The sequence below is a fragment of the Cupressus sempervirens genome, chromosome 2, assembly GCF_028749045.1.
Source record: "Cupressus sempervirens isolate cs-2001-9-10 chromosome 2, ASM2874904v1, whole genome shotgun sequence".
Lineage (NCBI taxonomy): Eukaryota > Viridiplantae > Streptophyta > Pinopsida > Cupressales > Cupressaceae > Cupressus > Cupressus sempervirens.
Window position 1 is genome coordinate 581,572,995 of NC_143119.1, and position 17,308 is coordinate 581,590,302.

The following is a 17,308-nucleotide window of genomic DNA, read 5'->3' on the forward strand; positions in this document are numbered from 1 at the left end:
ACAAAGCATATACATGCTTGTGAACTTTGATAATCAAGGGTTTTCACCAATTTCAATCATCAACAACAATATGAATCCATGAGGATGATTCACAAATGACAGATATGAGGATTTAATTCTTTTTTTTGAAACAATAAATCAAGGTTTTTTTTTTAATTCAAAAGAGTAAGTACAATTTGGTCATAATCAGTTACAATACCTATCCAAAAACTACAAAACCTTTTATCCTTTGTAGTAATATATTTGTATGTCTATTTATCTAAATCTATCATTCTATATACTAAGATCTTGGTACCCTTTCTTATAGAAAACAAAAGGATGTACAAAGATTTAAACATTTTCAAATTTGTAACTAATCTATAACTAATTGCAACCAGTCACTAAAAATTACAATCAAAAAACAAAAAACCCATGAGGGCTAAAGATCTCGCATCATTTCAAGAATTTCATTGAAATGTCGATTTCCTTGCAAGTCCTCGAACTCTGCCAATAGTCGTTGTAGTTTGGCCTTGTCTTCCTCAAGCTCCAACTCATGGAAGTTGTTGGCATAGCTCATGGAGTTGGTTCTCAATTCCTAAGCAATAGCTTACATGTTCTGAAGAATGTCCAATTGATCCTCCTATTCCAAAGTTAGGTTTGGCTGCATGACTAGTTTTGGCTCCTCATCCACTGGATGCTCCTAAATTGAGAGTCTCATCGTTGCTAATTGAAAACCTACAAACACAAAATGAAAAATATGCAACTTCTACTTCAAGATTTTTGTTGTGATATTGAACCGATACACTCTTGTAATATAATAGGTGAATTTAATGATCTCCCAATTTGAATGTCACTTCAAAACATTTCACACAGTTTCTCATATATTTATGCTTTTAAAGTTTATCACATATGTTCAGTCATTTAATTTGGGTTGGTACTTCCTAAGACAAATCACCATTTTTGCTATCTTACATGCTTCTCCTACCATGGATTCTGAAATAGTGAGCAATGCCTTTGTCTTTCATGTTTTTGCTAATTCAGAGCTAAGTCTAGACACCTCCTGTGATTGTGCTAAATTTTGCCACTTAGTGACATTCCCCGACCACGGCTTGCAAAACCATGATTTCAAAAGACCAGAGCTAAGACCTTTGAGAAATTGTGATAAATCATAGTTTTGCTATGCCTTAATCATGTCTCATGCAAAATTTTGAAATTTCACATCTTCACTAAGCTGCGAACTCCCTGTCTACGAAATTGCAAAATTTTGTTGTTTCACTCGATTACTGATTTCACCCTTCTGAAAATGTGAAAAAAGTGTTTTTCATGGAGAATTTCATGAAAATTTTGATGATTCAACCATATGGAACCATTTGAGGAGATTCAATATGGTCAAGTGAATCTTGGTATTCTTTTAACTTAGGTTCAAAACACATGTATTGATATTGCATCTCCAACATCAACTGGTGTTTCGAATAAGTTTGGTACTATTATGACTCCTATTGATTTAGTACAATAGGAAATTCATTCTCTTACAAACACAACTCCTTTGGATAAGTACTTGGAAAATATTGTTGGTCTATTTTGTGAGTCCTACATTGCAAATTTGGAGGACACTATTGATGACATTCATTTTCTCTTTGATGAGGATAATCCTTTTATAATTGTTGCAAGGGAACGTGTTGACTCTCATCTTCATTCTCTAGTTGATCAATCTTTCACGATTGACATGATATTGGATAATTTGTTAATTCAGCTGGAAAAGGTTTATTTATCTTCGTAGGAGACACGTGAGTCTTTGACTCTTGTTCTACATTCATTCTTAGTTGATCCTGAGTTGTCTTTTTCAATAAAGTGGCATAATACACAAGATTTGGAGGAAAAGATTATATTCATTTTGAGATTTCTTCCTACATATTATGGAAGCTTTATTGATGCACCTCTGGTTTTGTTTCTTTTTAAGGAGATGAATGATTTTCTACATTCATGGAGCAATTTCTACATTGAGCCTAGAGCATCTACCACAGGTGTACATTCTATGTTGAGGGGGGGCTACTTGGTCTCTCTAACTCTTCTTCTCTCCTACAAGGGGACTTTTTTATTGTCTATCATAATAGGGGGCGGAGATGGGAGGGGGGGAGGGGGTGTTGATTACATCTTTCATCCATGCATCTTGCTTTATTTGTCATCTCTACTTTTGGGAGGGCTTTTCCCATGAGGTTTTCCCTCCTTTCTCTAGTTATGAGAGGTTACATTTTAGTTGTACATGGGTACCAAACATGGCCTTGTTGTCGGCACTTATAAGTTATGTATTGCATCATTGTACTCCCTAATTTGCACTTAAAGGGGGTGTTAAGAGTAAATGATACTTTTCCATTTCACTCTTGACTTAAGTTTACTTAGGTGAACTTATTTATTAGGAAGATATTATTTTTAGGAGGATATTGTGGAGTCATACTTCAACTCCAACTCCTTTAATGTAGTTGAGTACTACTTGAATTTCATCTCCTCCTAAGATATGGTTAAGTCCAATTTGAACTCTACTCTTCCAAATGATGTTGTTGAGTTCCATTACAACTCTACTTTCTCCAAGTTGAGACACTTGTCTCAACCTTGTCCATGCCTCCTATCAACTCCTCCTATCAACTCTTGCCCATATAAACAGACTAGCTTGCATGTATTTTGCATATTAGAGATTGTATTCTCTATATTGGAGTTATATTAGACATATTGAAAATACATGTGGATATTTCATGTATTGGGGATTTCTCTTGATGTTGAACATTCACATAAAGTTTCTCTAAGTAATGGTATTCTATTTGTTTCATTTCCAATTGTGATCTAACTCTTTCAATTCAATTATGGTTTATATATAACAATTAGAAATTAGAATACTCAATACCCCTAAGAGTAGAAAATTGCTCAATCCAAGTGGGGTAGGTGTTCAAGTCATATAAGTTCATTGGCAATTTTCAAGTCTCTATGTCTTGGAGATGAGTTTGAGAAACTTTGGCTCGCTAGGTAGTCAAGTCGGTTAGGGAAATGGGAGAGAGTTTGAATATGAGTGGGAGTTTGGCCAAGCTAGTCAAGGACATGGAGTTGGAGTCAAGAAATTAGAGATTAAATAAATTAGAATCCTTAGAAAATCCTTGTTCCATTATCAAAATTATTCTTGAAAGTCGTGAAAAGTTGTGGAAGATAACACTAACGGAGGTGTGTTGATTTTTTAAATTTGGCTAAGTTCAAGTTTTTTTAAGTATCTCCTAAAATATAAAATCTTCATTGTGACTTCTATGAATCTAAAATCACTCTTAAACATCCTAACAATATTAATATAGAATATAACTTAAAGTATAAGAAAGGAAAATAGTATCACTTACATGCTATATTTATATATAAAAATTGGCCCTTAAGCACCCACACCCAACACACAACCAAAGATGCACTTGAACCTGGTGCAAGGTTACAGAGTGCAAACCTAGTAATATGGGACAAGATCATTTATTAGTCTAGATAAGAACTGAGTAAAAAAAAATTATGGCAGTCATCCTTTGAATTTTAAAATTATATCATCTAAAGATAGTTCGCATGCATAAAGGAAGGTGCCTTAAAATCTACATGCATAGAACAAAGCAAGTGCTAGGGATAAAAACCATGAGATTGCAAGGAAAAAGGATGCATATCTACAAAAAGCAAGTTAATGCACACGGAAGGACATGTGTGTGCCTATCCATGAGCTATGAAAGCATATATATGTAAAATTAAGGATTGTACTTGCAGTGCATGCTTATCAAAGCAAAAGGTTAAAAATTAAAAGGAAATGCATGGCTTTTAAGACAAGATGATCATGTGTGCAAAAGCAAGGTAATTACCAAGGTTAAGAGAAGATTGTGCTTGCATGCATTTAAAAAGCGTATATGCATCAGATGAGATAAGAGTTATATTTGTTTCCTTTATTCAAATATAATCTATTTTTTAAAATTAGTGTGTTTATATATAATTTATTTACTTCAAGGGAAGAAAAAAAAGTGGAAGAGATTCATAAAGATACATAAAAAGAATATTGATATATGTGAAGATATCTCTCATACAAGTTTGATTCTAAAAGGTAATACAATAATAGTTTTTGTCCATTGTTAAAATGAAAATTGCTGTAGATTTTTATTTATTGTGAAAAGATATCTTGAATTAGAGGACTGTTAAATTAATGCCATGTGAAATTTCAAGCACATGATACTTCAGTTATACTTGGATCATAGGGGATCAAATCTACAACTAAGTGAAAATAGGCCTCATAATTTGGGCAACAAGAGTAGATCTAAAAATATGATACTTGGTCAATACTTGTATTATAGTGGAAGAAACCTTCAACTAGTGGGATATGTAATTACTTCTTCAATTACTTGAATTTTAGAGGAACAAATCTGTAACTAGTGGTGTGTGTCAATGTAATTACTTCTTCAACCTTTGTTATATTATAGAATGATAATTCAAAATAAATGTGTACGTAATTTTAAAATATGATGTCCTGTTGGTTTGATATATGAATCTTTAATCCAATTCAATAGGTAACCCCCAATTTGTTCTTCTACTGCAACAGCATACCTACCAGATGATTTTTTTTCTTGGGCAATCGTGCACAATAATAAGTGCCAGAAAAATCAATATAACAGAACACAGAAATTAACAACAAATAGATTTATACCTTATAAATATTTTATTCTGTGGGTAATAGCGACCAGGAAACATGGGACAGATGTACAGTACACCATTTTGAAATGGGCTTTAATCACAAGAAGGTTTAAGCATAAATTTTGGGGCAGTGTCCCCCATCCTGGAACCCAAGTCTCATGGTGACTATGCATATAGCTTTAATTTTAAAAATTGCTATCATGTAAATTTAAATTTTGAATCTTCTATTAAATTCACTAGGTGACCCTCGCTTTGTTCATCAAAAACATTGCATAATTAAATGTAGCATGTGATTTTATAATAACCCCAGTAGTCATGCATTATTATCAAGAAACACTGCGAAGACAGGTATAACAAAACACAGAAATTGACAATGAATGGCTATATATACCTTCAAAATACTTTGTTTGATGGGTGATAACATAGTCACCACGAGACATGGATGAAGGTACACGGCATCATTTTGAAATATGCATATTTTATAAATGACATGCATATATTACATTTTGATTTAAATATAATCACAAGAAGATTTGAGTACAGTATAGGGAAAGAGTTATCCTGGAATCCAAGTCTCTTGGTGACTATGCATGCTAGCAGAGCTGTACTAGGTGTTCAGTTAAACCCTTATCATAAAAAGTCCAATGGCATCCCTATGAGCTCCCTGCATGAGTTCTGAGACTGTCACAAACATTTCCCCTGCAAAGTGGGCAAACTCTGTACAAAAGGCAATTTATTTAATGGTAAGCATTCCTTTGCAGTCTAATCCATTTGGAAACGTAAAATTCAATTGCAACTTGCGAAATGAGAAATAAACTGTTCTTTGTGCTCAATGCATATTAAAGGCAAATTAACATGAACTTCACCACGCATGGAGAAATCTGTAATTTTTTATGCTCTACAAACAGAGAAGTTTGAATAAGAAAGAATCTGAGTTGTTAAACAGATGATCAGTAGGCATATCAGAGCATAGAGGAAAAAAAAGATGTGAGATAACTTTGATCTCATTGATACTCAAAAAAACTATCAACCTTAGAAATAGATACTCAAAAGGTCTCTTTCATAAATGATGTACTGCTATGATTGGAATCAGCCTGAAAATTTATACAGAAAAGTATATCCTCAAAAAGAGATAACCAAAAGCCACTTAAATAAGATATGCACTTCCATGATTAGCCAATAACCAATTTACTTACAGGATCGAAACATGGTCTGATTACATCTGTAAAGAAAAATTCAAGAGCAATTTGTTTGGGAAACATGGTGTGCTTGATTGTAACCAACTCATTTGATTCCATATACCTCCTCTAGTATTGTTCTAACTTGTCCCTCACAAGATTTTTATGTTATCTTCGCTAATTACTAAACTAAAACCAGAGGCAGCTAAAGTTCAAAAAAATCAAGAACCAGGCTTAATGGTTTACTAACATTTTATATAAGGCGATTCAGTCATTAATCAATACACAGAGCTATTGTCTATAATCTTCTAACATAACTTTGGTCCACAATCATCATCTCGATTGCTTGTAGACAATTTACTAATCCGAATTCACAAAAAAGAAAAAGAATAAGCACCAGTAAACTTTTTAGACATTTTTTGTAAGGATCCACCTCATTAGAATGCTTTACACTGAAAATGAGGGATAACATGCCATATACATGATTAAGATTCATGAGAAACATAGCATCCAAGCCCTGTGTGAGCTCCCTCTTGACAACAATTTCAACATTGTTAAAACTAGTCATGATCTCCCCCACATCTTAAATTTAAAAAAAAATCTCAAATGAAAATTTAGTTAAATGAGAAAACCAGTTAGCTACACAACTCAAGTAGGAAATACAATCTTATGGAATTCATCTTTGAGAAAACTGTGCCCCTCTATTGATACATACTATAGTCCATCCAATCTAAAAAAAATCACAAATTATTTGTAACAAAAATCCCAAACTCTGACGGCTGAAACATGCAATAACCTTATAGAGAATGCATAAGTTTAGCAATTTACTAAGAAAAATTTACTGAGCCATGCTCTGTAACATTGCTTTTAAACTGCATCACTTCGATAAAACATCTCTGTTTAGTAGCAGTTGCATAGGATTCAGATCAAAATTTCCCACAGATTCCTACAGGAGATATATTGCCCAAGTTCTAGAAGTGTGTATACTGGCTTGTGTGAGCTTGGGTGATATCTAACCTTTAGATCTTTATTGTTTATTAAATGTTTGTGTTTAAGTTCTGTGTATTAGGTTTAGTTGTTAGATGGTAGACCACATAGGTATATGAAAGTCGCCCAACTTGGCTGCAACTGGTATGCCTTTTTACAGCCTCCCTTGTAAATTCAATCTGAAGGGTTTCATATGTGACAAATCACATATGGTTAGGTATTTCTCTGTTGACATGTATTAAAGGTTTCATTAAAGACACTAGACCTATCAAAAGTTCAAAGAAGCCATTGAATTTTGGTTGAATTTTGGCTGTAAAGTAGCATATTTTGTTAAACATTTCAAGACTTCAAGGCTTATTTTAGTGTATGATGCCTAAATCCACAAGTTTTTTCAAAATTTCAACATAGGATTATGCCCAGTTGGTTTGAGGGGGTTTAGAGGGCGATATTTTATTTGATGAAATCTGGATGTAATCACAGAGCATGCAGAAAAATAATGGTTTGTTCCTTTTTCACTCTTGCTCTCTAGATTGTGGCTAGTGATTTTAATGCTTTTCTAAACCAGGAAAAAAACAAATGTGGTCTTGAACAGTTAAGTCATTCTTCCTCCATGCCAAAGGGCAACATAAACTTTCTTGATCTATTAGGTGTTAAGTCTAAAATAGGTCTCTTCACTTGAATTAGTAGAAGGTGCAACTAGGACTTTAACTCCAAAAGATTAGATAGATTTCTAGTTCAGTGATGCTTTAATCTCATTCTTTGAGATTGTGAACTAGAGCATCTCAATTCACTAGCCTATCAAGATTTATTCCTCTCTCTTTTCCAACTGATGTGGACTAGAAACAAAATGTGATGAAAATCATCCTAGCAAATCTTATGCCATTTCACCTCATAGCCTCAATGGCTCACAGCATGGAACTAGAGTTCAGCAACATCTTAGTCACAACAGCATTGGACCAGTCTACAAAATGCTGCCATCACCAAAAGTTGACAGTTAGGATCAATCAACCCTCAGTTCAATTACGTAAAGTTTATGAAACAAACCCTCAATTCATCAAGCAAAGATTATGAAACAACCTTCAGTTCATCAAGCAGTGTTTCCAAAACTTTTTCATACCTTGCAGCATCAAACCGGATAGATCATGGGATAGTGTAGGACGTCAAGTTTTGGGTACATTGCAACTGACACAAATCATTCTTAAAGCTTGGAGTTGATATATACAAACATCTCTTGCATTCATATAGCAGCAGTTTTTAGTTTCTGGATAAGTTTGGAGTTCGAATTATAGCTCTTAGAGGGTTAAGTAGTGTTTAAATTTCCTCATCACGTAAGCTTGTAATAAGCCTATGGTGGCTTGTGATCCAGGCTATAATCTGCATATTATAATCATTTTATTGTATCAAATCAATGAGTTCTTTTCTACTCAATGACAATTCTGCTGTGTTTAACTCTCAGATGCAAGGTTGGAAAATCCTTTCTCTAGACCCATCATCCATGACTACATCAAGTGGTATCTGAGATTTAAAATCCTTGGGTGTAAAGGCATTCCAGAAGATCCAAGGATGAACAAATTGCTGAATTGAGGCATCCTATATGTGTTCGTCAATAGAATGCTGATCATGAAGCAATTGCAAAATAGTGGCCACATCAGCAACTTGAGGCAACTGCCCTAGATCCAAGTAAAGATGCCACTAGAAGGATACCTGATATGGCCAATTTTGCTAAAGAGCAGAAGAAATGAAAATACATTATCAGAACAATGAAGATTTGACTGGATATTGTAGAAGAAGTTGATCAAATCAAGATGTTGAAAGCCATTTCTGAAATTGGGAAGAGGCCTAGAATTGAAATTTCCAAATAGACCAAATTTAAATCTCAACAAATTGGTTGACCAGATAGATGATATGGAAAACCACTTTGAATAGGAGGAAATCTATGTTACCCGGGGACGCACCCCAGCCACCCAAAAATCTGGAATTTCCAGAACGGGAAAATCCCCAGGACAGGGGCATGGGTATGGGACGTCCCCCCATGTCCCCGAAAACTCAAAAACTGCCTGAGACATTTTGGAAATGCTGGAATGTCGCAGGGAAAAAGGAGGATGGCCCAAATAGATGGGGATGAGATAGCACCAGGATTGGTTGGGGTTCCATTTGATGAGACTACACCTCCTATAGAGAATGACAGTGACGATGAGGGTTCTGATTTTGATGCCACGGTGGCAGAAGCAATCTGCTTCATTTTTCTATTTTTAATTTTTTATTGTGAACTTGAATATGATGACAAAACTTTATGGCAGCCCTCTAGCCTTTGGGCATATTTAGATTTTCAGATTTCTATGTTGTTCATTGTTAAACTTACATTTTTGTTCCCATATTGATATGCATATTGACAATTGATATTGTTTTATCATTATGAATGCATAATAAACTAGAGTTAAATTTTAATACATATTGAGTACTGAATCGGTTATTATTTCCTAGATGGCATTCAAATGGTGTATGTTAAGGTTCTATAATGTTTAAATGACATGCATTGTGCTTAGTTTCATATGAATGACGTATATTTGCAAATTCCAGTGTATATTTTAAATTTCCCCTATATTTATATTGCCACCCCCATTTGCCGTCCCCATTTCCCATTCCCCTGCCCCCCACTGTCCTTGTCGTTCCCGTCTTGGAAACTTGGGGTAACATAGAAGGAAATTGAAGATCTGAAAAGCGTTAGATTTACAAAAGCTAAGTTGAAAGGACATGTTGCTATTCGGTGGATGAAAGTTGGATTAGAGAGGAAAAGAAAGAAACACAAGTGGGGATAGTATTAGAGCCTGCCTACTAGCTCCATCATACATATATTTGCTGCATAATGCACATTTGCATATTGTTGCATTACATAATTGTGCACATGCTCATGCATAATCAAGCACATGCATGTAGACATAAGTTGACTTAAGTGAGCCTAATTTAGCCTAGTTGAGCTTTAGTTTATTTTTTCTGTTATTAGGGTTAGTGCTTTTATTAAATCACGCATTGTAATTGTAATGGTCCCTTGGAAATTCGACCTAGAATTGGTTTTAGAATCACAATTGCAACAAGTTAGGGTTAGATGTAAAAATACCTTGAAGTTTAAACAATATGTCCTTGAATTTGCATCTTGCAACCATAACCAAGGGAACATATCATGTATATATACTTCCAACATTTAGGGTTAGAAAATAACAGAATATTCATTTAATATCTTTATTGACATTCCAATTTCAAACACATTAGGGTCCGGAGGAAGAAACATGCTAGGCCCGCCCGAAGCAATCTTCACACTAAACCCAAGAGTGGACACTAATCCTCTTGGCCCTGGTGGGCAGATGACACAGACATTGCAGCATTTGACCTAGAATTGGTTTTAGAATCACAATTGCAACAAGTTAGGGTTAGATGTACAACTTTACCCAATAAAATACCTTGAAGTTTAAACAATATGTCCTTGAATTTGGATCTTGCAACCATAACCAAGGGAACATATCATGTATATATACTTCCAACAATTAGGGTTAGAAAATAACAGAATATTCATTCAATATCTATATTGACATTCCAATTTCAACCACATTACGGTCCGGAGGAAGAAACATGCTAGGTCTACCTGAAGCAATCTTCACACTAAACCCAAGAGTGGACACTAATCCTCTTGGCCCTGGTGAGCAGATGACATAGACATATACCAAGGCAGCCTACTTACTGGGTTGCTTTTACCTGCTTTCCCTATCTATGCCTCACCCCCAAGGACAATAGCCATCATTGTAGAGTCACATAGGAGGTTGTAAAGGGATTTTCTTGATTGTCCAATCTAAGCCCAAGAGCTGATCTTTTCCCTATTTGCCCTAGGGGCAGGCGACATGAACATCCCTAGGGTGGTGTACTTAGATAGCATTCTTATAAATTCCCACTTACACCTCCTACCGTCCATACAAGATGGGGGTTTCAATCATTTTCAATATCAGACATACATTCAATTATATGAATATAAGAGATTGACTAACAATGCATAAGCCAAATATATACCACAAGAGAAGTTATTGGTATTATTAAATATTGGGTAAAACAGACATGAAATAAGTATGCTGCTTTCAAGTCTGATCTAAATCTTATCCACCACTGGTAAGACATGATTTATTTACTGATGGAATTATGGGTTTTTGATCTTTTGCTTTCTTATTTGATGTGATCTTCCTTGGCCCCCGTAGCTCTCCATATATATATCTTTTATGATCTTTTGAAGGTATAGAACCTTTAGAGATACTTATCCTTTTGTAAGGGAATGTGACTGTTAGATTTTTTTTAAGTCAACTGATAAATAAAGAATAGTTTCTTTAATCGCAACCCTTGATGTTAACATTGTAATTTTATCCTTAATTAAGATTGCTGATCCTAGATGATTGTTGACCATAAATAATGATCATTGTTATGTGCATTGCTCTTGCTGTTCGTAATCAGCCCCATCCGTCTATGATAGATATCTATTTGATGGTAGCAGTATGCCAGTCTACCCCTCTCAAGATTGCTTGTCCTCAAGCAATTTCAGATTTGGATGATTTGAGATCTCTTCTCCTTCCCAACTAGCATCTCCATAGGCAGGCCTTTCCATTTGATCAACAATTCAAGAATAGTCCTATTCCTCTTCTCCCTCATAATGAGGATGGTTTAGGTTCCAAGATTAGTTTACCTTTGTCCTCAAGTGTGTAATTGCACATGTGGCGTAACATGTTGTCGTAGAACTCTTTTGAGTTGAGACATGTGAAGGACATTGTGAATTTGATTCTTTTCAGGCAACTTCAATTTGTAAGCTACTTTACTTAGCTTCCTTAACATCTTAATGGCCCATAAAATCGAGGTTTTAGTTTCTCCACTCTGCTGACCTTGACTAAAGATTGATTATACTAACATAATAGCTCAAAATATGTAGAAAATGCATGTGAAATGTGTAATCATAAACAAAGTTCGAGAACTGTTTGACACAGTACCTCGAGCCGATATCTCATAAGGCACAAAGATGATAATAGTGCAACATTGAGGATATCTTATGAAGCAACTTTCATCCCAATGCAATTGGTTGTGGCAAAGCCAAACTCCACCACCGTTTCAAATAATGAATCAGCCATTTGATAGACTGACTACGAGTTCCATGGCCTCTGACTTGCTTGATTAAATACCAAACGATCCTAGTTATTTAGAACACAATCACCATATGGAAGATCAAGGTAGGCATGTAAACTATTTGATTGGGCACCTCAACTTTTATGCTAGTGGTAGAAGAAGACAAAAACCAAAGCCTTATTGATTATTGGAAATTCAAAAAGAAGTGTTAATAGCATATGATTGAAAGGCCACAATTATGTTTTTCCCGTTAAAATGTGCCCAGTGGATTAGTTGGAAAGGCTTGAAAACTTTCAAAGCCATGCAAATGGATGATGTAAAATCCAATTTCTCACCCTTGGAGCACACCACCACAATGAAAAACTCTTTGCATTGAATTGGTTATAGAGAGATAGAGGAGGTACCGAGGTGTTTAGTGATTTGCTCCAAACTTGTGAAAGCCACCAATTATGCATAAATGATGAGTCAAGCTTGAACACCCTGATTTCTTGTCAGAATGCCTCAAGAGGAAGCTCTAAGCGATGCGTGGAAATTCATCAGAATATAATGGAAATATTTTTTTTTCAATTGAAAGATGAAGTTTCAGATGTTCCGCTAGGGCTTCAAATAAAATGCGAAGCACAAAGGTGTGCATTGCCATAATTGTAGATAGAGCATGTCAAACACTCAATGGTACTCATTGGATACAAGAAAAACGGGTCCTATCGGGCATAAAACGACATTGGATCCCACGAATCAAATAAAGGTAAGTAAAAGGATTTGGTCACATGTTTAAGACTCTTTCATATTTCGACTAAGCCTCTCTCTCTATATAGTTCTCTTTATATTAATATAATGTTTATTATATATATGATAAATATTTATTATATAATAATAACTCCATTGAATATTGGAATAGAGTTAATTCATCATGAATTAAGTATAGAATCAAATTTCTAATATTCTTATAATCAAAATACAATATTATTATTATTACGAATAATTATTAAGAGTTATTTTTTATTACAACAGCTATTTGCCTTCATCTTTTCTTCTCTCCAAGGCTGTTCTTGCAGGAAAAGGATGATTAATTTCAGATTCAAAGGGAGCTTGACACTATTTAAAAGGCAACTTTGGATGACGAGCTCCAATGATTGATATTCAAAGGGTGTTTCAAAGTCTATGTGTGTGATTGCATGATTTTGATGGGCCTGCCCCCTGTGTACATGAGGAAGTGACGACTTTCAAATAATTATCACTTGTATTTGCAGAAGTTATTGAAAGGTGATGATCTTACAATAACTTGATTTTCTATTATGATGGATAGATTATACTTTGCATGGTGGATTAAGTTCCTTAAATAGACCATGAATGTTTATGTGGTACGCATTATGGGAATGTGGGTGCACATACCTTATAAACATTTTGAGTACATGGTGAATGTTGTGCAAATTATTGTTTAAGAGGTCATTACACAGAGTGCTTGGTGAGTGTCATGCGACTTGATGTTCAGGAGACCATTACTCACAGTACTTGGTGAATATCTTGCAACACAACATTCAGGAGGCCATTACTCAAAGAATTGGTGAATGTCATGTAACTTGACATTCAGGAGGCCATTACTCTTAATATTATTGCCTTATTGAGTACTAGATGTGAATATCATGTGTTTCATATTTTGCAGACCATTACTCGGAGTATTTGGTGAATATCATATGTTGATATTTTGAATGCTAATACTCATGATATCAAATGTGATATTAAAATGGTGGATCAAAGATATCCTTAAATTTTGTCTTTTCGTATATTACCAATGGTGTAATATCTATGTGTTTATCCTCCCTAGCTAAGAGGCAGTGTTAATGTTTAGCAGCTATTGTTGGATAAACCCATGAGACTAAACTGAAGATATGTGTGTGTGTGTGTAGTTAAATAGTTAATTGTTATATTAATTAAATAATAATGAAGGGACGTGTCTCAATATGTTTTCCACAATTTAAGAAGAGAGACCGCTGCTCTTGGAAAATATATACCGAAGAGGCAAAGTTAATACATTTGCAGTGATCCCCGAAAATCAACACCAACAAGGAGAAACGTGTGCGGTACATTAATGACCTCAGAATGAACATTCAAGAAGAATAGAGTTTGGTAAAGACGACAACAGTTGAAGATGCATATCAATTTGCACTAAAAGTTGAACTAGAGATTTAAACAAACACATAAAAGTAGAGGACATAGATACCAAAGAGGTAAGCCACAATGCGGCCAAAGGAGACCATATGCATATGTAGTAAGGATGGGAGCCTATACTATAGTGATAAAATAAGTGACATCTTCTAAGAAAGGAATGATAGGAATTCCTACGATAATAACAAAGGAAGCAACAAGACCTACCACAATGATGGATATTAGAGTGACAGGGGATGTGTAAGAAGCCATTTTGAAGAACTTGTTTCAAATGTGGGGGGCATTAGGCATTTTAAGGCATTAACCATTTGAAGGTAACCAAGCGAGTGCCAAAAAAAAGAGGAGAGAATAGTGCAAGAGTAGCATATGTAGAGGAAGACCCTGTTGGAATGAAAGGATCTGTAGGAAAACTTGAGAAGTGTGAATTGTTGATCACAATGAGAGCTATGTAACAAACTAATACAACTAAGAAGTTGATGCAGAGAAAAAGTTTGTTCAAATTTCTAAGTAGGCAAGTTTTGTAAAGTTATCATTGATAGTACAAACAATTTGGTTTCTAAGATGGTAAGGAAGTTGAATTCCAATAGGATCAAACGTCCAAGATTATCACAAGATACTAGTAAGTGAACAATATTTGGTTGAGGTTCATGAAGGATCACACAATGTAGTGTATGATACTACGCCCATAAAATGCACATCATATGTTGTTGGAAGGCCTTGGCAATATGATCAAAAAACAAGTCACGATGGAAGAAAGAACACCCATACTGTGATCTTGAACAAGAAGTTTATTTTGAGACCTTTGAAGGAGAACAAGAATAAGGTGTGCAGTAATGCCAACATCTGTTTAGTGGATGTAAGAAAATTGTTTAGATAGATCAAGACGTGAAAGTATGTGTTTTGGATTAATTCCTAGAAAGTGTGAAAATCGAAGTGCAAGAAAAACAAACTCAAAGAAACGAAGTATTTGGACTCCTAATAGAATAACAAGATATTGTATGCATCGGTCATTATAGACTCAATATTTGGAGCTAGTTTAACAAAGTGACACATAGGATGACATCAATTAAAAATTGCGAAGATGAACAAACAAATGCAAGAACTGTCGAAAAAAGGACCAATCTTAGCATTTTAAGCCCATGTGTGGTACTAACAATATTAGCACCAGAGAAATATGGAGAATTTCAAAACCCAACAACAAGATCCTTATCCAATACAAGTTCCCATTACCAAGGATGGAAAACATTATGAATTTTTTTGGCGGCGGAAAAGTACTCCATTGCCAAATTTAAACCAAAGAAGGAGATTATGGAAGACTACATTCTAGACAAAAGAGGGGCTATTGAGTGGTTAGTCATGCCTTTTGGATTAACCAATGCACAAATTACATTCAAGCAATAAATCAATGAGGTCCTAAAACAATTATCGAGTAAGTGTGTTACTGTTTACTTGGATGATATTTGGACTTCTACTAGAATAAAAATTGAACATTTGCAACATATCAAACAAGTACTTCAGAAGTTGAGAGAAGTTCCTGATAAACATCATGAAGAAAAGTGTTGTTTCACAGAAAACAATGCCAGACTATTTGGGATTTATCATTTCAATAGAAGCACTAGAAATGGATCCAAATAAAATAAGAGAAATTGCAAAGTGGCCAACACTAACAAGCATTGGAGAGGTGAGATCTTTTTAACGGATTTCTATAGTAAATTCATTATGAGTTTCAATGTCATTAGTACACCAACGATGGGAGATAGGAAGAAACTCAAGTGGATATCAAAAGCACAAAATAGTTTTGAAGTATTTAAGCAAAAGGTGGAAAAATAGATAGCGCTAGCCTTATCTACTTTTGATGAAGTATTTTATATGTTGTCGATTCAGATGCAAATGCAGATGCAAAAGCGACAAATCGGGTGTGTGAATGTGCAAATATTTTTTGGGGAGGGGGATATATATATATATACAATATGTGTGTGTATGCAAAGAAATGCAAGATGTGTTCCCCAGTCCTCCTATCTCATCAATTTGGTGGGGTATAGAATATTGATTAATTGCATTGAAGTGTCCTAGGAAGCAGTCATGAAGAGCTCTAACAAATGAATCATGTCAGCTAATTTTCATGTGGCAAATATGAACAACCAAGTGGCAATTAAGAGGCATGAGACAGGGATTGAATGGCATCACCAACATTTTGTAGATCACGAGTGTGTCCAGTATCTAAAAGTAATTAGCCATTGTTGGATGAATACAGATGCTACGGGGACCCATCCACATTCTTAGCCAACTCTCACATTCTCATCAACTATTGACACAAAGCAAGGCTTGAAAATTCTTTGTTCATTAAATTCGTGAAATCCATCACATCCTCACTAACAACATTTCGCCTATGCATATTGGGAACCTTTTCTTTCCACTTTCCTTTTTCCTAGAGTGCTACCTCTCTACCTACAACTCAATTGTCAAGAAGTTTGAAGCTATGTTTGGTTGTTAAATTCTATGATGGGTCTCATATAAAGAAGCACCAACCTATTGTAAAATTACTTTTCTCATGTTTTCTATACGAAAATCTGCTTCAAACTTCATTTTGTTGCATCCCAAAATTTTCTTCTTTAGGTTTGATACTTTATTAGCTTCCATGAGCATTTGGGTGCCCAGGAAATGCATCCGGCACACATCCACAGAGCACCCCAAAGAGCATCCAGCATCCAAATGCATCAACATCCACTTCTAGGCATGCTTGCCATGTACCAGTAAGCTAGAGTATTTTAAGTTGATTATGATGGTAGAGGAAGTGCAATAGGAGCAATATTGAATCAAGAAGGGAGACCAATATCATATTTCAATGACAAGTTATATGATGCAAGAAAGAGAGATTCAGTCCATGATCAAGATTTCTTTGCCATAATTCAAGCCTTGAAGAAGAGGATACATTATGTGTCACCAATGGCATTTGTGTTCCAAATCGATCATCAAGCCCTATAGTACACATAATGTGGGTGGAATTCATGTAGAGCCATTCATTTGTGTCGAAACTCCAGAGTGGAAAGTCAAAGAAGGTAGCAAATGCATTGAGTAAAAGAGAAGTTTGTTGAAAAAAATGAAGGTAGTTGTGATCAAAACACAATTCAAGAGGATGCAAAGAATGTTGGCACAAG

At 35.0% G+C, this 17,308-nt stretch overlaps 1 protein-coding gene across 1 annotated transcript in view; it reads right to left on the reverse strand.

Moving 5' to 3' along the window:
• Positions 1–5,035: 5,035 nt before the first annotated feature.
• Positions 5,036–17,308, reverse strand: part of LOC149574761 (RING/U-box superfamily protein) — a 57,644-nt gene continuing 45,371 nt past the window's right edge. The window contains exon 6 of the mRNA XM_089814577.1: positions 5,036–5,385. Within this exon, the coding sequence (XP_089670703.1) occupies positions 5,322–5,385 (64 nt within the window). The 3' untranslated portion in view covers positions 5,036–5,321. The remainder of the gene's footprint in view (positions 5,386–17,308) is intronic.